The sequence below is a fragment of the Petromyzon marinus genome, chromosome 43, assembly GCF_048934315.1.
Source record: "Petromyzon marinus isolate PM22_M1 ecotype Great Lakes invasive population chromosome 43, UKy_Petmar_22M1.pri1.0, whole genome shotgun sequence".
In the NCBI taxonomy this organism is placed as follows: domain Eukaryota; kingdom Metazoa; phylum Chordata; class Hyperoartia; order Petromyzontiformes; family Petromyzontidae; genus Petromyzon; species Petromyzon marinus.
In genome coordinates this window covers 1380785-1405797 of record NC_133709.1, presented here as the reverse complement: position 1 = coordinate 1405797, position 25013 = coordinate 1380785, and the positions used below count along the sequence as shown (strand labels likewise).

General features: G+C 50.8%; 1 protein-coding gene across 1 annotated transcript in view; it reads right to left on the bottom strand.

The window, feature by feature from the left end:
- Window positions 1-25013, bottom strand: part of TBCD (tubulin folding cofactor D) — a 124357-nt gene that overhangs the window by 26869 nt on the left and 72475 nt on the right. The window contains exons 21-25 of the mRNA XM_032970076.2: window positions 24425-24485; window positions 23976-23998; window positions 15380-15411; window positions 8037-8099; window positions 7729-7799 (exon numbers count right to left, since the gene is read on the bottom strand). Coding sequence (XP_032825967.2) covers window positions 7729-7799; window positions 8037-8099; window positions 15380-15411; window positions 23976-23998; window positions 24425-24485 — 250 coding nt within the window. The remainder of the gene's footprint in view (window positions 1-7728; window positions 7800-8036; window positions 8100-15379; window positions 15412-23975; window positions 23999-24424; window positions 24486-25013) is intronic.

Sequence of the window (25013 nt, the reverse complement as noted above, 5' to 3'; positions counted from 1 at the left end):
ATAAAATAAAAAATATTTTTATTATTTTAATGTTTCCCTTCTACGTGACTTTACCGAAAGAACCAAGAATATGAAAACCAGTATGCAATTTCGTAATGTTACGTTACAGCCTTTAGGTGTCCGTACGTACGACTGCGCGTGCAAATTCAACTTCATAATAAACCTGCCACTATTCAAAACACGGACCCACACCTTCCCTCTGCTCACTCCCGAGGCCCTAGAAATCGTGCAGAGGGACGAGGTTTGCACTTAAAACACTTCCCATTTACACAGGTGTCTTGAAACACAAGAACCAACGTATTTGCATGTTATTATTATTATGATGGCAACATTTCTGCCGCCCTGGTAGCAGATCACATCCCTGGTGTTGCCACGATGAAAGGGCCCCCCCGTATTGAAGGAGAAGCCTTGACAACATCATTATTGAGTGCGTGGGGTACAGGAGGAATGCTTGCATCATCTTTGTTTTGAAAAAAAATAAAAACACAGAACACCGCGTGCGTGTACGCACGCGCCAGGCAGCGTTTCCTTGTTTTGCCACCATCACTCGCCGATCGGATCCGCCCTGACCCTGCTCGAAACGCGCATGAAAGGCCGATCGTTACAGCTCGAGTCACAGCAGGTGATGGTGGTGGGGGGGGTGGGCGGGGTAACCCTGCCGGTGCCCCCACAAACGGCACGGCTGCTCGAACTTGAAAGGCTGTCAAAATGTCATCGACGCGCGCCTATTTCTGAGCTGCCCGCGTCGAGCGGGGCGCTGCTGGGAACGGGCAGGAACAGGCTGACCGGCGCATCAGTCAGCCGAGGCTACCGAACGAACGACAGTGGCGATGGCGGCGACGACGGAGACGTGCCGAGCGATGGGGCCTGCCCGCGACCCCGGGGTGGGGGGGGGGGGGGTCGCGCCGGCAAACCAGGGGAAGGTGGCGGAGGCCGGCCGGCGCTGCGGCCCGCTCCAGCGGCGGCCGGGCGCGGGGGCGTACCGACCGGACGGTGGAAAAACACCCCCTGCTCAGTCACGAGCGGCGTGCCGCGACCCCCTCGTCCAAGCCGCGAGGCCGCGGGGCCCACGAGGTCGGCACGCTCCGCGCACGCCGCGCGCCCATTGGCCGCAGACGGCTCCAATCGGGTCCCCTCCGCCGTGCCGTCTTCTGAGCACGCGGGGGGGGGGAGGAGGCCGGAGAGGTAAAAAAGATCGAGAGGTCATCGTGCACGGGTCGGAGGAGAGCGGCACGCGAGCGCGGGGCCGGCGCTAGGGTCGCCGGCTGCCCGGGTCTGTCCGGGTTTGGCCTGGACGGTCCGGGGACAGGCGCCGGTGTTTCCGGTGGCAGGAACTGATTTGTGCCAAGATCTGGAACGAGTATCGTGTGGAACTTCATTACAGGATACTGCACAGTTTTTATTAGACTTTGGCGGCCTGAAAAATACGGCTCGGTTTGGTCTGTGGAAAAGGTGACAGCCGTCCGTCTGATCTTGGCTAATGCTGTTAATTCCACCGCACCCCCCACAGTCGTTGCCAAACGCCCCTCGCGGTGTCTCACCCCCGAGGCTCGAGGTCTCTTCCCCGTTGCGAGGTCACCACCGGGTGCCACTCCAATACAACCGTCTCAATCCGCCATAGTCGCGACTTCGACCCGCCCAAGGCCCCGTGAGACGGGCAACCTCCCCTTCCTTGTCCCGCATAAAAAGACGAAGATCCCCCACGTAGTCTTAACAGACCATTGCGGCAAGTGCTGTTGGCGAGCACCTATGAAGGCCGGCACGGCACACGAAGGGGTGGGTGGCCAGCACCACGCCCGGCCGCCTTTTTCTCCCTAGTGGCAATATATTTACATGTCGCACCAGGGACTCATTTGAGGCTGAATCGACCAAGGGGAGGCCCAGGATCGGTTCAGATAATCCTCACTGGTGTTGGCTGTGAGCGGGAATCGAACCCGGGCAACCAGGTTCGTAGCGCAGCTAACCGCTACACTACCGCTCCCTGTACACGGACACGCACACGCACACACGTACACGCACACACACGCACAAACACACACATGCTCGCTTCTTTGCCATCTTCTTTTCCAAATTTCCAAGTCGCTCACTCTGTGCTTTCAAGAAATTCCTGGCATCTTCCACATGCACCTATTCTTCTCCTTGATTACTGCCAGGATGATATTTACGACGGATTTTCAAATTAATTACTGGCCACCACAGCAGAAATACATTTGGCGGTCGTTTCTCACATACGTATGTATGTAGGTTGAACTTCTTTAACACCGTACGTAGCCAACCGTGCTAATCGAAGGTGCGGAGGAAGGGCACCAAAGGTCGGCGATCGATATTACTCAAGATATTACATCTCCCATTCGAGATAACTTTTGTAAATTACAATAGTGATTCGTGCACAATGAACCGAATGTTAAACACCGCGGTAGGCACGCTAACCTGTAGTTATGAAACGGTAACCCGAGCCAAACGAAGAGGCACTTTTAACGCTTGTTACGTAAACCGCCCCGTGACTAAAAATACCAAACATGCCGAAAATAAATAGAAAATGCCATCGTGGGTCATCAACGTGCGATAAAATTCACATATTCTTGACAAAGAACTCAACGTGTCCGAAAGTTGACTCGTGCAGTTTATAAAACGGCGCAGACTCGATACGAGCGGTTCAGTCCCGAGGTTGCGGTGAAATGCAACCGAACCGTGGTCAAGCCACAGCGGCGCGCAAAAGGAGGAGGGGGGACACTGGGGGGCACGCGAGGGTGAAGGCGCGAGCGCGTCGTCTATAGAGGCAGGCGGAAGAGCCATCTCCGATGAGCGCGTCGGAAGACGGGGTCATCACGCATCGCCTGCCTCCCGCGCGAACGGCGGTGCACTTAGCCCGTAGCAGGAGCAGCAGGAGCAGCAGCAGCAGCAGCATCGCGAGCAAGCCCCGGTCACGCACCACACGGGGAACCTCCCCGCTCACACTGCCATCCGTGTCGCCCGATGATGCCACCTCCAACACCTGGAGGTGAAATCCAAGTGCTCTTCCTGCTCGAATCAGCATGGGCTGGTGATCATCTCTGTTTGCGTCCCTGAGCGAGTATTGGAGGGTGGCATAATCACAGAGCAGGGCCCAGTCTCTGTCTCTCTTTCTCTCTCTCTCTCTCTACTGGACTCTCACTGCTTACTTCCCACAAAGCGTTGTGTATGTTATCCACTCTGGCAGGCAGGATGATTAGTTGAGACCTACAGGAGGTACATGAAGTAAATGGTATTTAAACCGACTTTTACTTCAAGCAAAAGGCGCACGCACGTAAGAGACGAGAGTAGTGTGTTCGTGTGCCCACGCGCGTTTCTGCTGCGGGCGGGACATTAACCGACCAGGCCTGAATGCCCTTCCACTTTCCGGTGGAGGGGCGACGGGTGGACGAGATTGCCGGGTTACGGAAGACGCTGGCTGGGCATGCTGCGTGTTTAATGACACCGAGCACCTTAAACTCAATATCGGACCACGCTCCACGCGTTCATGGGGTGAATCAAGCAACGTCGCCTTCCTCGTCCCCGACGCAGTCTAATGGACAATTGCGGCGGCGGAGTCAATGTAACCTAGCCCGGGGCCGGACTGGCTTAACAGGGGCAGACATCTAATTCCAGCATCGTTTACCTCCCATTCTATTGTCGCCAGCTGCAGTATTTCATTGCAAAATGCTCGCGATGAATTTGTGACGCGCGAGTGAATTATTAACGCCGATCCCTGCATTATTCATGCGGCTGGGTTTGGCCGACGGGGCGATGTCGCGGGCGGAGGCGGGCGGCGGCGTCGGCCACCACGGAGGGGACCAGGCAGGACCCCCACAGCTGTCCGTCGCGTGATGTTATTCAGACGGCACCCCCTCGCCGGGGCCGGCCCGAGGGCGACCGTCACGTGCTGGCTCGCCGAACAATCGGCACCAATTAGCAGGTGCCCCGGCGCCCGCCGCCGATCCCGAGCGAGGCCGCCCGCGAAGCGAACAAAAGCGGCGCACGAATCCCACGCGCGGTGCTCCCCCCCCCCACCCCCCGCACCCCGTGCGTGCGAGCTGACGAGTCGCCAGCGAGGGTGCCCGGCGGGCACGTTTCCCAAGGGCGCGCGCGTGGGGGTGGGGGTGCCAGCCCTGTACATCGCGGGCTCCGTGGAGGAGCGGGGCCGGGCAGGGCGAGGGTAGTGGCGCGGAGTTTGCCGCTCCCGACGCGTCCCCATTGTGGCTGCCGCACCTCCCCCTCACCGCACCCCCCCCCCCTCTGCCCCCAGCTCCCCCCTCCCACCCCTCCCCGGCTCGGACAATGCCCTAGCCTTAATTGCTGCGGTGCCTGGGATTTTTCAAAAAGGTCGCATTACAAGAAAGCGCAACCCGTCTACAATGGGGGCGGCCGTAATTACTCGGCGGAAATAAATTATAAACCGAGCGCAGCGACAACGTTGTGGCGCCACTGGCTAATCGATCCCGAGCTGTTTACTTATTTAATTGCGCGCTTACGTTATTGTCTTTATTGCAGAGAAGGGGTTTTTATTTTTTACACGAGTGTGTAATCCGTACAGGTGCGCTCAAACGGCACGCCATAGAACAAAAGGGGTGTTTTTTTTATTTTGAATAAAATATGAACGGTGTTGAATTATTTCCCCTTTAACGCCCGTTTTTTTTACAGTCATGAAAGTTCACGGACATTCTTGCCGCAGGCGTCACCGCGTGCACGACCAACAATCGATTCTTTATAGGACGCTGGAGGTGGGCCCTACGATCACAGTCTTAGTGGCGCAGTGGTAACACTTTGTGCCTCCCACAGGTGAGAAGGGCCTGGGTTTTATTCCTCCCACAGACAATATCTAGGTGTTGGCCGACATCCCAAATCCCAAGACCGGATCCTCCTGAAAAAGAATCTTCAGACTCGGCGTGGCTTCCCTGGGTTCATAGGTTATTATTAATTTTGTAATCATTCCACCATATAAATGTCCAAATGATAAGCCACTTTGTCGAGCTATCATTTTTGCCCATGGTCCCTTCTGAACAATACGTTAGTACCTCAGTGGGCTTTGCCTGGTACGATGGGGATGGTTTAGTGTTGTATTTGTCTGTGTTTGTTCACCGTTCTTGTACTTTGCACTCCTATCGTGTTTTTGTACTATTTGTTGTTGTAACGTTCTTACCCCCGAGCCCTGACTGGACATCTGTGAAAAAGAGCTTGATAGCTCATCAGATTCCTCCATTATAAATACATATTCTGATTCTGAATACATTTCCCACATTTGCTCCACTATAAAGAGTCAAATACTGCGCACGAATGTGTCCACTAATACCGACACGGGCAGACAACAGAGTTAACTTGCTCTTTCAAAGTCAATCGCAAAAGCTGCCGAATGATCAAGATGTCCCATTCGCAAGAGCTCACCGTGTAAAACGTTGGGATCGCCACCTCAATGCTCGTATGAGCAGGAAACCGCCCATGGCTTTTCGACTCCGAGACCTATGCTCGTGCGAAGCGGCGATGGCATCAGCGTGGGAGGAGGCTTGGTCCGGGTGCGGGGTAGCTCATCGCGAAGCCCGGAGAGTGTGGACATCGACTCGGGGGGGGGGGGGGGGGGGGGGGGGGACTCGACTGGTTTGGCCCCGAAAACGAGAGAAGGGAGGGAAACTCGAGATCCGTGCTCGGCAAAATAATGAAGCCTCAGGCACCGGCAACAAACGGATCTGTTCATGCCAGACCTGCGAGTCAGGGAGGGGGGGGTGGGGAATTAAACGAAGCTCCGCAAAGTAATTATTTTTCAAGGATGACAAAAGATAAATGGTTTGTCTCTCGTATACTGACGGAATAGGAATGTACTTTTGATACATCTCTTCCAAGCAGCTGTCAAGCGATGCAAATTACTTGGCCACGAACAAGCACCGTGAACGCGGCTGTGGGAAAAAGCTTCCAAACGCCAAACATTAGCGGCGTCGCGATTCATCCATCCACCCCCAACGCGGGGATCCGCGAGCCGCGAATTCGCTAGCTGCTGCCTCGTCTTCACCTCAATTGTACTCAGATTCGTCGATGGATTTCGGGTGCCGCCAGGCGATACAGCTCCTCCGCGACTTCTAGTTTAAAGCGAAATGTCGCTCATCTAATTGTTGCTAGACTTGTCCGCGGGAATCATTCTCCGACCCACCAGCGGGTGAGCTGAGACCACCACGATTGGCGCGCTAAACGCTTGTACGCGTTGGTCATTTAATTAGATCGGTTATGTCAGGCGGTGGAGAGTCTTACGGCCACAATTTGGCCAGATGGTTATGTGGCCGAATACAAAAATGTATTACGATTGATGAAAGTGGCTGCGAAAACCTACGTGTTAACTCATCTGTACTCCATATTCTTAGCTCTTTCGGTAAAGTCACGTTAAAGGGAAACAATAAAATAATTAAATATATAACAATAAAAATTCTCACGACGTTTCGACCATAACACAAACGGTCATCATCAGGTGCGAAAACCTGATGATATTTTATTATTTTATTGTTTCCCTTTAACGTGACTTTACCGAAAGAGCTAAGAATATGAATTACTGCAGTCACGAAAGCTTTAACTCATCTGTACTCTTTATGATTTTGTTTCCATCTAGTTTGTGTCATTTTTTTTCATGTCATTATCCTACACGTAACATTGGTATATCATTGGCATTCACCAATAATACATCGGTTCTTACTCACGCGACCGGATGCACGCCTCACGGGCCGTACAATCGGTATTGTTCGTGTTTTTGTGCCTGGGTTCCATTCGAATTCAACCGAATGCATCGTATGCACGTTGACCTTCTTTCGCACCGTACGTAGCCAACCCCGCTAATCGGAGGTGCGGGGGGAAGGACCACAAGCTAAAAACAAAAAGCAGTTCTAAATAAATGAGTTTTCAATTTTGATTGAACAGTGCATTGCTCCGGTGGCTTCCTGATATAGGACGGAAGAGCATTCCAGACAGCCTCAGAAGCGCATCTGAAAGCACGTGATGTGGTGACCGTCTTGATTCGATGGTTAGCCAAAAGCCGCAGTGAGGATGACCGGAGTTTGCGTGATGGTTTATGCTCCTGATGGTTTACGCTCCTTATCTCGGAGCCAAAAGGCTTGCGACAACAATCTGCATGATGGGCTCAAACGTGAATATCACCGCCAGCACACACACACACACACGCTTTTATCCAATTAAGTTCATTCAATGGCTGTGCTTTGTCTGCGCGCGCGAGCGTGTGTCTGCGCGCGTGTGTGTTTGTTGATGTGAAACAAACAGGGGCTTACACACACAAGAGCCATCCGAGGCAGGTTCCTCCCGTACACAAACAACACTGCTGGCAGCTCAGCCTCGTGCGCACGTGCGCGAGCCCGTCTCTCCAAGCCAAAGGTTTCAAACAAAGAGGTCGAGCGGAATAAACGTGGGCCTGACAATTAGCCGCACAGACAAGTGGCGAGCTCGCACGGTTAACCCAACCCCTTTGCTCGTGGGGAAAGATCGCAGTCGCTGCGCAACGAGACGGTGCCACGCCCACCGAACACAGCCGATGGGAACGGAGGGCGCCGGTTTTCCCGACCGGGGCGCCGCGGAAAAAAAACCTACGGCCCACCGGAGGCCCCGTGGCCAAACGATGGACGAGAACGCAATGACAAAAAGATGGCTCCGTATTTATACATCGATTTGCTTTTGCCTAGTTGGCCCAACATCGGATGTTTACTGGGTTGTTGTTATTGGTACCTTAATGCCGTCTGGATTGTTGAACCTTTGCAGATTCTTGAGGCAGTCGTCGATTAGCCACTGCCAGCCGTCTGTAAAGCAGGATTGTTATGGGTAGACACAGCTTGCACTAAAGTGGCCATGCCTTTTGCAGACAATCTCTGACTTCCAGGCGGCCCATGGGGCGGCGTTCCAGGCGGAAAATATCGAGGGAAAAATAAAGCCCCGCCTCTCTTTGAAAAATGTACGCGTGTGTCAAAGTACATTGATGCAAACGATGGCTGGCCGAGCGAGCGGCCGCTCGTCTTCTCGAGCGCGCGACGCCTTACCGATAACCTCGTCGTTCTTGAACGGCATCTTGGCCAGCGAGAGTTTTTCCACGAGGCGGCACACTGTGAAGGGGAAACAAGGAGCAGCGTCACGGTGGAACTCCTCTACGACCGACGCAGCACGAAACCGCGAAAAACTCGTGGAACCTAGGACCCCTATTCTTCCTATTATCCACAATGGTACACGGATAAGCTAGATAAATATTTCAGACCAAAACATCAACTCTGGCTGTCGCCTGATGGTGGTTGTAATTACTCGAATTGTAAATGTTGTCGTGGGCTTACTCTCTAACACACCGGCGTGCTAAACTGGTAAACTAATAACTATGATTTTTTTTGTTTACTTGACAAACCTTACTAATTGGCTGTGTCGGGTGGTGGCGGGTTTAACGACACATTCATATTTACGCGATCAAACCCAAAGAAAACCTCTGTTATGGATAAGTAAGATAAAATGTGGGATGGTCATCCCCCATATCGCCACGGATAAGAGCAGTTCTACTGTACATGATATTCAGATGGCGGACATGTGGATGACAAATAACGGTGGATAAAAGTTTAAAAGATTTTCAGATTTTGACCTGATGCCAATTTATACCTCCAACCTAACAGTCACGATGACAACCATTCATCCGAAAACAAATAACAGGGCAATACATGTGTTTTTTTAATACTTCTGTCTCTTCCATGTAAAAACGAAAAGTATATTTTACACCATCCTAGAGTTTGGTGGGATGTGTCTTTCTCTTCGGGGCTTCTTATAATCGGGAGCACGTCAACGTTTCTCAATTCAGAAAATTAAAGTGGCGATGTTTTTGGCTGAGCACCGAGCGGTGGTAGCGCTGGCTTCCTTGTTCGTTACATTCGCTCCCAGACCGTAAACACACACACACCCGAGCAGACCAGAGGCCTCACTTGGAATTAAATACAAATAAATTAAATCATTCAACTCTGAACCCTTTACACAGATACACAACTCGTACATTGTTGATTTACACAACACACTTGTCAAACAAGCACGATGATGCCACCTCATTTGGCTGAAATGTAAAACCACGTTAATAGAAATTGCAGTAAGCACGGTGCCAATGCTAATTCAAGCTCACCTTATTCCTAAATGTTATGTAATCCAAACCTCTCTATAGAAGCTCTTGGGTACATCATGGTCATTTCAAATTTGGCATCTTTTAATAACCACCCAAAGAAGAGACCATTTGTGCTTCGAGGGTGTAATGTTTCACGGGATAGAGTTACGGACAAAACGCAAACATTCGCGCGTTGCTGGAATTTTTTGTTTTATTTCACTCAAGATTTATTTCTGGTGATCATGCGTCAATGTCTCCCGTTGTCAACGTGCCAAAGTGGTGTCAAGCGCAGCCTCGAATCCCAGGCCTCAGAGAGGTGGCGGAGGGTGGCTCGCGGGGTTAAACACCCGTTGGAGTGTGGGTTGATTCCACGCGAAATCCGGGGATGGGAGAAACGCAGCCACCCGTAATTCCGTGAGTCGACTTCTCACGCCCAGCGAGATGTCCTCTGTTAAATTAGTACCAGTGCTGTGCCCGTGGCACCAAAGCAACTATAAATTTGGTGTTTTTATCTCTGAGAGTTGAAACATTTGGTTTGATTGCCGAGCATTGAACGCCTCTACAGCAGGGCATGCGAGACATGGCAGTTGCCCCTCTCGTGGATCAGACGAAACGAATGAGACCTCACAAGTGCATCTGCGTTGTCAACTTTAAGGAGGCCGCTTCGTAACTGGTGCGATGCACCGTTTTGTGTGAGAGTGAAATGTATTTTGTCTCGTGAAATGGTTCAGGTCATGCAATAAAAAAATATTAATTAAAAAAATGACCAAAGTCAAAACCCAAAAATCGAGGGCTCATCACAGTCTATGATGGCGAGAGACGACAGCGGACCCACGGGGGAGGCATTCATCCACCAGTGGATTGACCATGGCCGACGATGACGACGACGATGAATAAGGACGACTTTCGGATCAATCAGGAGAGATTGTGGAAAATAAACTTCCATTAAACAGGATAAAAAAAAAGTTTAATAACATCGCGAGCTGTATAGCGACAGCACGCATCACACGAACGGCTTCATTAGGCAGGTGCGCGCCCACGTACGGGATGACAATATGAGCTGTCAGGTGAACGTGCGACTCCGCATCACGGGTACTGCCGGTATGTTCCGCCGCGGGGTATTCGCACGGATTATGGAAAATATATAATAATAATAGTAGTAGCAGCAGCAGCAGTGCAGTGGGAGGAGGGGAGATAAATAACATTCTATAATAATAAAACCCTACCTTTCTATTCTCAGCTTGTCAACGCGGACGTGATTTGCGCCACGCCTAGCACGGCGGGCATTTATCAATCTGGGGGCATCACGAAGCGGCGGTTCGGCATGCCGGGAAAAACAATACCACCCCCCCACCCCCTCCTCCTCCTTGAAGCTCGGTGCCGTGAGCATAGACGATGAGCGAGCGCACGAGCCACCACAGAAGCACGTATGCGGGCGGGGCGAGGAGCGCGATGCGTCATCATGTGGACCACGCAGGCGACGGGGAAGGAGTTTTAACTCGTGTACACAATTCCCCCAACGCAGGCCCAAAGGCACCAAAAAACGTCAAACGGTTGGCAACAAACAGCGACGGCAAGGTTGCTAGGTGGATTATTATATCGCGGCATATTGCGATATGGCGGTGGATTGGAGAGGCCTACATCCAGCAGTGGCTAGAACACGGCTGTGGACGATGACGGGGATTATGGAGTTATGGCTTCGGTTAGGTGCAGTGGTTCCCAACCTCTCCGGGCGGATCTCTGACAACCGCTGAACACTCTTCTGCAAAAAACCACCAACGACATATTTTTTAAATGTACGCAACTCCCAATCGAGCGACAGAGCATGAACTAAAGCGCCACAGAAATCATTACGTTGCGTTTCATTGACTAATCCAGATAGAGCTGTGCAATGGGCAAAGAAGGAGACGCTGCAACATCGTCGTTACCCCCCCCCCCCCCCCCCCCAACAGTTCCGCGACACCTCGTCCCCCGAACCCTGCGGCCTCGAGCGCTTGGGGGCACTCAACACAGAGGCCAAAGGCGAGGCCCACCGCTGGCACTCACGGAGGGGAGGGGGGGGGCCACGGCCCTTCCACCCGTCTCGGCGTTGGCCGCCAGGGGGCGCCGGGCGAGGCACCCCCCCCCCTCCCGCCTCACCCCGACTCTTCACTCCGTCGTCCCCCTCAACGCGAAATCCTTGGCAGGTTAACGACGACGACGTCACGCTGCGTGTGCAGCGACCTGCCAGCGGCCTCTGCCTCGTCCTTCGCGCGTTCGCACGGCCTCCGTATAACCCTGGCCGGCGTGGCAAGCTGCCGCTTGCTCGGCACGCACGCCCGGCGCCCGTACAGCTCCCAGCAACCCCGGTGCTTAATTTTACGAGCCGCCTTCAAAGCGCTTTAAAAGAGGGGGAGGGGAAAAAGATGCGTGGTCCTGTACGCAAAAACCTATACTCAACGCTTATATCTTACATGCCGCATTGCAGGTGTGGCCCAAGGGAGACACAAGATTTACACTCCTCCAAGAGCTGATGGAGATGGAGTGATGAAATCGGGCCCGTGTGCGGACACCAGGTGGATTGCTACGTGGCAGAGACATTCATCCAGCAGTGGATTCGACGTGGCTGCTGATTTAACGCTTACATTTTTCACAAACAATGTCCCAACGATATCCCCCCCCACCACCCCCCGTCACACGTGGGTGTTATCTCCGGTAACTCCGCTTTTATATCCACTAGGGGTTCTTTAAACGGCAGCCAGAAAATCCGCAACCGTTCCGTTTTCTAATCGGTTCCCAAAGTCAGGCATCGGGCACCGCTCCCTGAGGAATGATCGGAATTCACGTTGTGAGATGCGATTTGCATTGAGGCTATATTAAAGTTCAATATGACTCAGTCATGACCATCCATATATATGAATATAATTAACTTGACAATGGTCTGTTTTACTGCGTAAAAATACAATCATATTTTAGCCCATAAGCCTTGGGGCTTTCTGGACCAAAGTCTCCCAGCAGCGTTAAGCAGCAGCTTTCAGACAGTTCTCGACACTTTGCTAACATCGAGCAACCCCAGCTGAAATTTCCCGATGCCGTCAGAGTACTGCACCGAACAGCGGCAAAAGAAAGCACATTTTCATCAAGCTCTGAGATTTGTAAGAATGACGCTTATACAAAATAACATTAATTGTGTTGTTATCACACACTCGGCTATGGCTACGTGCCCATTAAAGGAAGCGGAGTGCTGCAGCTGTTCTCGTGAAACCGCCTGCCTCCTACAGTCTGCCGAGGCTATAGAGAGATCTCTGTCGTTGTCTGGCCACCTCCCTCCCCTCGTGTGCCACACCAGCCTTCATAGGTGCTCGCGAACAGCACTCCCCCTAAAAGTCTGTAACAGGCTATACGGAGGATCGTTGTGGAGTCGGCAACGGCTTAGGCCCGTGCATTGTGTCTGTTTCGCATTGTCGCGTGATAATCCGTCCCAATGCTTGGACACGTGTGTGGCATGGACAACAAAACATGAAAATTAAAAGTGCGTTGTTCGGACAAATGGAAGGAAGGTACCGGAAAGAGAGGAAGACCTAGCAGAGAATGGCTTGACGACAACGACATAAGAGATTGGTGCCAGAAACATGTGGCACTATTTGAGCGTATTGGCACTACAAGACAGAGAGGAAAGTTGAAGCAGATGGCACCTACTATGGGCTATCTGCCCATGGATCATGATGACGCTTCAAAAAATGCTTCAGTTTATCCCCGAAGGCATCTGTAGTACACCCCCAACAATCCTGGGCCGATTCAAAATGAGAACTCTCAAATTTACTAAAACATGGAATTGGCGCAGATGGTGGGGTCACATCTCGAAGTTGCGTGTCTCCTGTGCAGCAGCTGCGAGTTCTGGCAGAGGATGAAAGACGTTGGCAGCGAGTCGTCGTCGTCGTCATGGTGGTGGTGGTGACATCACGATCTCGTAGGTGAAGCGTTTCAGAACGTTCCCATCCACCCTGCCCCTTTTATTTTTCGGCTCGCTCGGTCTGTCATTATATCTATCGGTCGATGCGATTGTCACGGCTCAAGTCGATGCGTAACTTGGGACTCGTGCGACTGAACAACCAGAACTCCGGCGGCGGCGTCATCGTTACCGGCGGTGTCAGCGGGCAGAGCGCGCGTCACGGTTACGTAGCATCGCCGTGGCAACACAAGCGCGGGCAATTGTAACGTACGTCACCTCTGTTAGATATTTCTGTCGCTCATAAAAAAAAAAGGGCTTGCACAAAAGGCCCGGCCCGCAAATCAATCGCGTTCGACGACGTGCCAAAGCCGACAGACGCCCGCCCGCGGACTTGCCTCACAAGCGCCACCACCGCAGTCGTCACGCGCCAGCCGCGTAACCTAACACCGCGGCTGGCTCGGGAGAAGCAAACACGAACAAATGAATGAAATAATTGTCATCGTCAACAACATCGGCAGCAGCGATGATCGATCTAAATGAGGAATGAAAGTTTCCCCCCAAGCTGTCATCATCTCCTCATGATCCCGCAATGTTTAAAACAACAAAATAAGTCGCGCATAGGGCGACAAGCATAAGGAAGCCGTGAATACTCTTTGGTTCTATTCGGTAAAGTCACGTAGGTAAAAAATAAAACAACAAAAATCACGACGTTTCGGCCACAAAACAAGCGGCCTTCATCAGGTGAAGCGATCAGGCTGTCCCCGCTTGTGTTGTGGCCGAAACGTCGTGATTTTTGTTGTTTTATTTTTTACCTACGTGACTTTACCGAATAGAACCAAAGAGTATGGATCCTTGCAGTCACGAAAGCTTCAAATCTAGAATTGAAGCCGTGAATGATGAAAACAATAATAGGCTTTAACCTTTGTGGAAATAAAGCAGGAAGGGTTAAGATGTCCAAACACTAAATAGATACCTATTGCAAGGCATCAAGTCTACTTTAGCCACACGTACTTGTGGCAAAACGTGTAAACATTATCTGATTATGGACATTGTCTTCGAAACTGATTGGCCTACACCAGAGACGGCCTTCTTCTTGGCCTAGTCTCACCCGTGTCTGAACAGAGAACAGAGGTGGCGAGATCTCATTTCGCCCCTTCACCACAGAAAGCAGATGGAATTTTATTCAATATTAAAAGGTGAATAACTATTATCGGGAACAAATCAAGCCAAACAACCACGCCAAGGCTCCTTACTGCGCACACTCGCCCCGCACGACGCTCAAGCCGCTCGACTTGCAAATTGACCCCCCCGGTCGTGCACTTGACCAGCGCCCACACAGAAGCCCTCTCGCCTTCCTGCTGCATGCACCTCAAGCCCCCCCCTACCCACCAACCCCCCCCCCCCGTGCGTTGAGCCTTGGCTTCAAACTGCCCACTCAACCGGCTTTCTGGCCCGCTCCTTTTTCCCCTTTCAAATTGGAGGGCAGCTCTATTCGAATGGCACGGAAATAGGGGAAATAATTGATGACAGATAATGCGTGACGTCCTTTCAAAACAAACGTGACACACAAACGGACGTGTGTCCTTTGCGCTTTGTCGTATGAAGGGCCCTTACGACACAATGAATACGTTTTTGAGTAAAAACAAGTGAATGTCACATGGCCGGGGTGCCGTGCTGGAAACACCACCACCCCTCCTCCTCCTGCTGCGCCACCGTGCCCACCTGTGCCAGGGCTCACTAACAGCCCTTGGCTCAACAGTCCATGTAGGCTACACGGGGATCTTTGTCTTTGTGTTCGCCACGGTTAGCGCTACGCTGCGCTATGAACCCGGCAATCCGAGTTCGATTTCCGCTCACAGCCAACACCGGTGACGATTATCTGAACCGGTCCTGGGGCTCCCCTAGGTCGACTCTGCCTCAAATGAGTACCTCGTGCAATGTGTAAACATTGCCACTGGACGAGACAAAGGCGGCCGGGTGTAGTGGTGGCCACCCACCCCCTCGTGTGCCGTGCCGACCTTCATTGGTGCTCGCTAACAGCACTTGTCCCAAAAGTCTGTGCAGGCTATATGGGGCATCTTTGTGTGTGTGTGTGCATGTGTGTAGGGGGTACAACAGCTGGTGCATCTACCGGTCATCTCAGTCAGCAAACCCATGGCACCTGCTGGGTCTGTCCCGTGACCTCCTTTCGGCGAACCTTCGACACTTCACGTGGTGGCCTCAAAGTGCACCTGGCCTTGCACAGGCGCCGTGGTGACGTCACCGTCAACTAAGTGGCGAATGGCGGGGATTGGTATACCGGTGTGTGGCAATGCGAGTGCTCTTACCTGCGGGTCTCATGAGCTCCCCACCGAGGCCCCTGGGGACAGAGAAGTCGGTCAACCATCGGCCAGGAGCAGAGCGCGCGGTAGCCGCTGCACCGCTAACGTTCAGGCAAATCGCTCGCACAGGCGGTGACCGCAAACGTTCCGCTCACAATGCACGCAACCACCGCCGCCGTTGGCAGGAGAGTAGGGCCAAAGGTGAAAAGATGCGTCAGCACCTTTGTCATGAACGCATTCATAAAACAGAAAACGTTACGCGGTAAAACCTTTAAATTCGCGGATTTGTTTCCCACGAAATTCGATTATTCTCGATTTTATACCTGTAGACGAGTTCAAGTTTCTCACCTTTTTCCCCCTCGACCATTCGCGATTTGGAAACATCATTGCGGGGGGGGGGGGGGGGGGCCCGTGTTCACCCAACCCCATCGTGTGACACGTACCCGATACGCTCACGCATGGCGCTCGTGTGCACAGACGGTACCACGTGCATCTCAGCCCTCCGCTCGTGGAGGTGCGAGCCGTACGGACGCCGCGATGGCGTCTCATCAACGTTCAAGTGACCATGACGTTTTGTGTTGAGGTAAATGCGACTTCCAAAATTTAAAGTATCATCTATTGAAGTGTTTTATTTTATTACGTTTTGTTGTATTATTTGTGTTATCCATTTGTATTATTGGAATTTTTTTTATTAAGTATATGGATGTTACTTGTGTGTACTGTACAGGATTAATGTAATGGAATATTTTAAATTTCTGTGGCATTGCCGACAAGGGCAATGTCACAGTCATCATGGACAAACCCACATACAATAACAAAATTCAGGACCTATTTAATGATGGTAGCTATACAAAAATTAAAAGAGATCCCACCAACAGCCTCGTTACAAAAACCAACAGTATGATCACCGATTCGACATCTTTAATCGAACGAACCAAGCGGTTTTCCTTCAAACCCTCTGCTGCTAGTCCACCCAGATTGTATGGCATACCAAAAATCCATAAAGAAGGTACACCCCTTCGTCCTATCATCTCCACCATTGACTCACGCACCTACAAACTGGCCCAATTTCTGCCTGAGACCTTACAACCATTCACTGGTAAGACCACCTCAGGTGTGCTTAGCTCACTTGGTATTGTTAATTAAGGACATCTCACTATCTCCAGGTGATTTTCGCGTTAGTTTTGATGTGGTGTCTTTGTTTACCAAAGTTCCTGTGCCTGACACCATTGCAATCATTGAAGGTTTGGTCCAACAAGGACTGAATGCTGATGTACCGGCCCTGGTGAGACACTGCCTCACCAACACTTACAAACAGGTTGAAGGTACCCCCAATGGGCTCTCCCTTAGCTCAAATTGTAGCCAAGGTTTTCATGGAAAATTTTAAGACAGAAGCCATCCAGGCATCCATTCTACGTCCATCCTTGTGGAAGAGGTACGTAGATGACACGTTCGTCATTTGGCCACATGGCCGACCAGCTCTTAACCAATTCCTCAACACATCAATTCCATACACACAGCCATCAAATTCACCATGGAGGTGGAAAAGGATGGCAAGTTACCATTCTTGGATGTTTTAATCGAAAAGAGACCAGATGGCTCAATGGGACACTGTCTACAGGAAAGCCATCCATACGGATGTCTACCTAAAACCTGACTCCCACCACCATCCATCCCAGAAGAATTCCCTCATCAAAACTCTACACCATAGAGCTCGATGTATTTCTGACCATCCTCACCTAGCCAGTGAACTGGAACACGTACACCAAGCCCTAAAGATGAATGGATATTCAGACTACACAATCCGTAAAGCTATCACCCCAACCGTTGGTAAAGAACCATCTGAGGACCCAATCAAAACCATCACCTTGCCATACATAGCAGGGGGCACCAAAAAGATTTCCAAAATCATGAGCAAACACAAGATCCGGATTCGATTTAACACAGTATATACAATTCGTGATCTGATCCCATCTGTGAAGGATGTGATCCCTGACATGCAATACCCCGGCGTCTACAAACTAAGCTGTGTCTGTGGCAGTAGTTACATTGGGGAAACTAAGCGACATGTCTCAGACCGTTTTTCGTGAACATAAGGCAGATTCTGAAACACGGTTGGACCAATACCTCGGCCGTGGCTAATCATTGTTTTAATGCGGTGGGCTCACACTAAATATATTTCCCTAAGACGAAGGTACTTTGCAAACCCACTGGCTATCAACAAAGATTAATTCATGAAGCCATCCATATATACAGACACAATTTAAACCGATAAGATGGGTACAAACTTAGCAATCATTGGAAGGACGTTATCAACCAGTTTAAGTCATAACTGGCTGTGATGTTCCCATCCTACCACCTTCCGATGTTAGTTGTTCTTTTCGGCTCTCTGATTTTACATTAACAGGTTAAATTTCTCACACTAACACAGCCACCTCTCACATTAACATGCTAATCTCTCACATTAACACGCTAATCTCTCACATTAGCACGCTAATCTCTCACATTAACACGCTAATCTCTCACATTAACACACTAATCTCTCACATTAACATGCTAATATCTCACATTAGCACGCTAATCTCTCACATAAACATGCTAATATCTCACATTAGCACGCTAATCTCTCACATTAACACGCTAATCTCTCACATCAACATGCTAATCTCTCACATTAACATGCAAATTTTTACCTGGCAGCCCTTTAATTGGTGGAAACCTCACCACCGTCGCGGTCGCCGCCCACCACTCACATTAACATTAGCTGCCCCGCCCACCACTTACATTAACATTAGCTGTCCCGCCCATGCTGCTGACATTTGGGCCACGCCCATTTCGTGACTGCAGGAATTCATAAATTCTTTGGGTCTTTCTTTTCCTAAAGATGACTGCGATCGAAACGTCGGAGTTTTTTTGTTATTTCCTTTGAACGTATCTACGTAACTCTATCGAAAGACCCAAATCATATTAATTCCTGCAGTCACGAAAGCTTTAAGTCAATATTTACATACGTTGGAGTCGGATGTTCACCCTGGCTCTGAAAGTTTATTGAATGCGAGGTTAACTACTCTGATAGCGGTGCAACGCAGCGCATAGCGAGGCCGAAACACTAACCCTCCTCAATGTTGAGGCCTACACCAGAATTTGTTTTATAGTCTGCTTATTTATTTTGCCATCTAACAAAATGATAACCACAAAATAAAACCAGGGCCCTGTGATTGTCTCTGGCGTGGCAGGCGTGACGTGTGGATACTTTCATAGGGCCTCTTGTGTCCATCCGGCAGTAACAACGGTTACACCGGTTAGCTGGTGGGTGGCCACGTGCGGTGAACTGTGGGGGCTCCCACCTGTTGCAGCGTGGAACATTTGGCCAAATTTCCTCGAGAGAGAGAGAGGAGAGTGTGGGGGGCTCTCTCTGGAGCCAACGGTGGTGCCAGAAACTATTGCAGGGCTGCAACTTTGCCCGTGGACGACCGCATGCAAGGCCACAACACACAATGAAGGACCACAGCGGGCGGCGGCGAAGGGAAGCGACGCGCCCGCCGCACCCACGCTCGGGGATAACAACATCGCCGGTTTCGCACTCTAGCTTCGAGAAGATATCTGACGGCCTTATAATGGGATCGAGCGAATGGACGGGCAGGCGGAGGGAGCTTCCAGCCCCTCACTCTCCCCTGGTGGCGCGCCTCTTCGAGGAGAAGCCGGTGCTCTGGAAGGCTCCAGCACTTGGTTGGGCGAGCCCCCCGAACAATTGTGAGCAGATGGGAGAGAGAGAGGGAGGGAGGGAGGGAGAGAGAAAATGCCCCAGGTGCAGATTGTCCTTTTGCAAATGTGAAGTGCACCCAACCTAGGGCTGCTGCTGCTGCTACGCCTTTGTGGAGACTTTATCAATTATGTTCCGACTCATGCCGCCCTGGGTTTACCCGCGGGCAGCCGGGGCCCCCCTTCCCCCTCTGACTCCCACGCACAAACAGGAGGAAGGGCCCTAGCCGGAGGGCGGCAAGCCCACCAAAATATAAAAAAATCGCAAGAGTCTTCAGAATGTTTTTTTTTAATGAATCAAACGGAGGGAATGGCATTGCTCATGTCCTTTTAAAGGGGCGACCGATTGAGGCGACGGTGGGCCACCACGTTGCTGCAGCCGAGGAATGGATGTTTGCCCGCCCAGAACTGGTCGCGACATTGGTGACACAGCAACGCGGGCGGAGGAGTCGCCGTGACGCTCACGAGACCGCCGATTGAGCGATGTCCGCCCAGCGGTGATTTCCGAAGAAAGCCCAACGGTCTCCGAGAGAGATATCCATGAACACTAAGTGCCTGCCTATTAACTCCTCCCAGCAAAGTGATGAATTTCCATTAATAGGGGTTTGATTCAAGAATGGATTATCGACTTGATTTGAAGCGTTGAGTTTCATACTTTACTTGCAATTTAGCAATCTTTTGAAATAGCGTGATCAACCAGACTATGCGTTAATTGTGTTTTGACCGACCGTCTGTGTTGCTTTACATGGTTTCCAAAAATTTTGCTAAACCCTGTTTGTCTGGTATGCTTCTCTCTCTGTGTCCCCTGCTGTATCTGTGTCAGTTCCCCCTACTTGGGTGTCTGTATATACATCTGAGGGTTGTGTCTCCCCTCTCTCATAATTTAGCTCTTCTGTACCTGATGATGGCTGCTTGTGTTGCAACCGAAACGTCGTACGCTATTATGTTATTTTATTATTTCTTATTTATACGTGACTTTACCGAAAAAAACAAAGAGAATGGATTATAGTTTGGTTTTCGCCATCTCTCTCGTATTGTTTCTGCTTACTCGCCTGCCTGCCTTGTGCCATTGTGTTCGCCCCACGAGCATAATTGTCACATCATCATTATAATTTGCACATAAGTTGCATGCACTGCCAATACAGCGACCAAGTCTCACTTTTGATCCGATGCACGCTTCACCGAGTGCAAGAATCAGTTTTAATTGATCATTCGATGCATGCCTAACAAATTATCTGCCCTTGGCACACAAATGGACGTTTCGTTCCATGTTGTGTGCAAAGTGTTTGTGTCCAGGGTGACCGACTTTGTCTCTGTGAGCTACTTTCACTCCAATTTTAGAACCTGAGGATGACGCTGCTGCTGCAGATTACACATTCACGCTTGTGCTTAGAAATCACGATGAGGGATAAGCGACACTACGTCCAAATACGATGATGCGGTTGATAATTAATTATAACAATCTAATAATTCACAACCCTTTCGTCAATCCACTGCTGGATGAAAGCCTCCCCACACACGTCGGTCGATTGTCCATACTTCCCCACACCGGTCAATGCGTATTGTCGAAGGGCGGGGGGTGCTCAGAATTGGTCCAGAAATGACCACCTGCTGCTGCGCGAGACCACTCGCCACGGAAACGAGATGAAGGCTTGGTTCGGCGAAGAGAGGGAAGAGCCACTGGACACCGGCCAGGAACAACGAGTGACGATGCTGCGCAGCGTGGGCTTTGCACGGAGCGGAGACGTGGTCGCTGGGCGCAGTGAGGCGGCGAGAAGCGTATCGAGACGTTGGGTATGGATTTGGGCAGAGAAGAAGCCCACCTCGAGGGGCATCATCGAGAGAAGAACGATGACGATGGGGGGAGGGGGGTGGGTCATCGGAAGGAGAGAGAGGGGAACTCGACTGGATGGATGCTACAAGGGAACAGGTTGGTGATGAAGTTGTGGGAGGAAGAACAGAAGGGATGAGAACGAGAGGGATGCCCTGGATTTGGATGCTGGAGGAGCTGCAGGCAGAGCAGGCGAGTTCATGGAGACAAAGATGTTAGGAAACATAGAGCGGCGGAGGAGACCGCAGTCGAGGACCTCCGGTGGAGGCCTAAAACCAGAGGAACGAACCGCCGTCAGCCGTGAACAGGAATCGAACCCAGGCAAGGGGAGTTCGTAGCTCAACGCGTGAAAACCGCCCGGCCAATCCACCGTCCCAAACGATCGATACGTTCCCTTAACCGCGAATACAGCAGCAGCAGCAGCAGCCAGCTGCGGCGCGCGTACGAGCGAGTGCGTGTACGCGCGCATGCGTGGCAAGCAGATCGCTGTAATCGACGGGAGCTCGAGCAGAGATCACTTTGGGTGCACACCAAGCCCCCTGGTGGCACGGGCGCCGTGCAACTCACCACTGCACCGCCACCTGCGGTGGTGGAGTAGCCGGCGCGGCATTCCTTTAGGCACAACGACGCGTAAGCTCGGAGGAATGCCACAAATCTCACGACAAATGTCAAAAGCATCTGTTCACTTTTTTAAAACATAAATAAAATAAATAAATGAGATTACTCCGAGGTCGCGACTTATTGCAGGCGATTGAAACCTTTATGCGAAGAAAGCAAAGAGGTGAGTTAGTTGGTGAAGTTCTGTTAAACTTTCAATCCTGCTGTCTTAATCTAAACATTTACACAACTGACCATCAGAATTGTCAGTGTAAGTTTTACAAAAACACATTAAATGGAATGCTCGTCAGAAAAAATAAATACTGTAATTTTTTTAGTTAAACCTTGGACATTTTAAAGACTTCTAAAATAACAGCTGCTCTTGAACATTCATCCAAACTCAGATTTCCTGAGACACTGTTGACGAAAGGCATCCCAGTATCTAAAATGTTTGATGTTACACTGATATTGCCAACACATGAAGATGAAAATGGAGTCAAAATCGAGTTGCCCAAAACTTGACACCAACACCCAGATCGTCCTTGCCTACTGGGGCCCGTATCTTTCTGGAAAGGCTGGATCAGGGATGAAACTTATTCTTTTTTTTTTATCAAGGTAGGAAAAAAACCGAGCAGACAACGTGGCTCCTTCCCCACGCAGCCGGGACAGACGAACAGGGCTCATGCGTGACAACACTCTCAACCCCCAGTTGTAAAGCGTTTCAGAGACACGGAGAGACGACAAGCCGATGGCAAGCCCAGACGCGAGCACCTGCTTTTGAAGCATCACGGTCAAGCACTTCAACGCGGCAGCCGACGAAGACTCAGCGCTTCCACCCTGCTTGTAATTAGGGGTCTGGGGGGTTTGCCGTAATTATAATTTTTTTCTCTCTCCCATTGCTATGTATTTCTATGACGATTGCATTTTCCAAGTGGCTTTGCCCTGCAGGGAGCTGTAATAGAGACAAAGGGCCTCCTTTGTGAGCCCAGAGAGGGTGGCCATGTTGAGCGCGATCTTTAGCGATGTGGGCACATCATGGGAAAGCACCCCGCGGCTCCGTGGCAATTGTCACAAGTTCAACAACGGCTCCACAATGCTCGGCCAATAAAACTATTTTTTTGTCGAAGGCAAGTCAAGGTAAATGGTAAAGGCGCAGCCTGACAATTGCTCGCTCGCGCCGCTGCTGACGGGAAGGCCTCCTCTGGAGGGGGCTCTACAGAGCCCCTCGTACCACGGCCGGCCAGGCATCTCGGAAGAGGTGTGGAAGAGGATGCGCAAGAGGTGGAAGTACCCCGCCACCACCACCACCACGCTCGTCAGACGTTTAGGACAGAGTTGGGATTACCCACGCTGCGATCCCACCACACATGCAACCCACCGGTCAACTAACCGCGGTGAAGCTCATTTAGATGGCGGGCAGACGGAGGCGGCGCCGTTTAAGAAATCTGCACCATGTCAACCGCCGTGCCGGAATCGTCGAACCGGATTGGAAGTCCAGTGCGTTGCAAACCATTACAGTGCACCAGCATTGATGTTGACCGAGCCTCAGGGTTGCTTTGCCATGTTGTTTTGGGCTGCCTCAACTCCCATGTTGGCGAGATGTCAACTACCTCGCCCGGTATACAAGACGTCGTGGGTTCGATCCCGACCCTGACGCCTCCTGTATATTTGGAGTTTGGATGTTCTCCCCGTGGTCCTGTAGATATTTCTCCGGGGCCTCTGGTTTTCCCCTCCACTTTTAGAATCAACGTGCGTTTAACAGTATTTGGCTGCTATAAATTTCGACGCGATAAGCCGCTTCGTTGAGCTGTCATTTGTGATGGCCAGGTCACGTCCGAAAAAGAGCTCCATACCTTACCTGGTCAAATAAAAAGTAGTTTACAGTTAAACTTAGGAGACACTCTCCTTGGCCATGCGCCCTCGTGTGTGTGACGTGAGTTTCCAGACTGGTTAGAGGGACAACTAAGCTGATGGAGCTACGCTCAGGCGTGCCATTACGGCACTGTAATGACATTGTCGTGCGGCCACGGCCATGGGTTGCGTATTGATGCACGACGGGCTTAAAGAACTTCTACACCAGAGTGGTCAAAATTACACCTTTAACCGAAAGTGGCGTGTTGAACTTTAAAAGGTACTGAATTTTATCTTGAATTAGCAAACACTGTCAGGGTAAGGTTAACGTAATGCATCACAAACGCGACTCCCCTTCTTTGTGTATTCAGGAACACAATGAGTCACGTAAATATACAGCGCCGTGATGGCACGCAGGCTGGACTTCCTGTGTTCTGTGCTGCGAGATCTGCACGTAATCTTGGGAACACCACGGATCGCGAATTGAGTTTAAACGACGCCAAAGGGAGGGAGAGAGAGAGAGAGAGAGTCCATGGCCATCACCACTTCACATCGTCTCACCTGTAATACTTTGCATCATTCAGCTGCAAAATAAACAAAGGGGCATCATTACCATACGTTTCATATTCCATCACCCGTGCGATATCGCATTAGCAAGGCGTGTAAATTATGTATTAGTATTCTTACCGTGCTTCAATTTAACACGCAGGCTTTCACAAACCAATATTATGGTTCACGATTCGTTTCTATGTCAGAAAAATTCAAATCATATTGTCATCCAGGCTTACCAAAAAAGCCTCGCCGAGTCTCAAGACTCTTTTTCAGGAGGGTCCTGCGCAAAGGCAGCCAGGCGGTGAGCCGACGCCAACAACTGCCAAAGCTCTGCGCTCATCTCAGTTATTTGCACTGGAGGAGGAATCCGAAGAGCTGTAAAGCGCTTTTCTTTCTCCCAAAGATGTCCGGCAAAGGGGCAAGGGGTCACACGTCCGCATCAGCTGAACACCACCGACCTTCGCGTGGATGAGTTTGAGCCCGGTCACCATCTCGTCACCGAGCAGCTCCTCCGCACGCCTGTTCACACGAAACCAAACGGCGGCGCAGGCTTTAGCAAAAACGCGACCGCCCAATCAACGATGAGCACCGAGGCGGTGGTGCTCATCTCCCCATAGCCAGCGGTGCAAGTTCCACGTTCCAATGGCGAAGGCGAGTCGATCCGTAGGACATTAACTGTTTATATTCTTAGCTCTTTCGGTAAAGTCACGTTGAAGGGAAACAATAAAATAATAATATATATAAAACAATAAAAATTCTCACGATGTTTCGACCATAACACAAACGGTCGTCATCAGGTGTGTCGGTTTGCATTAATTTATTTATTTTTTGCACGGTGTATTCATTTATAAAAAAACGTCACCGCCACGCGCAGCGATTTGGCAGTTTATTTAGAAGGACTAGTTCATCTATGTTATATTCTTAGCTCTTTCGGTAAAGTCACGTTGAATGAAAGATTTGATAAACCATTTCAGGTCTTAATTGATTGTTCACGCTTACAGTGGCTTTCAGACAGCATACATTAATTTTTCGTCTCCCCCCTCCTCT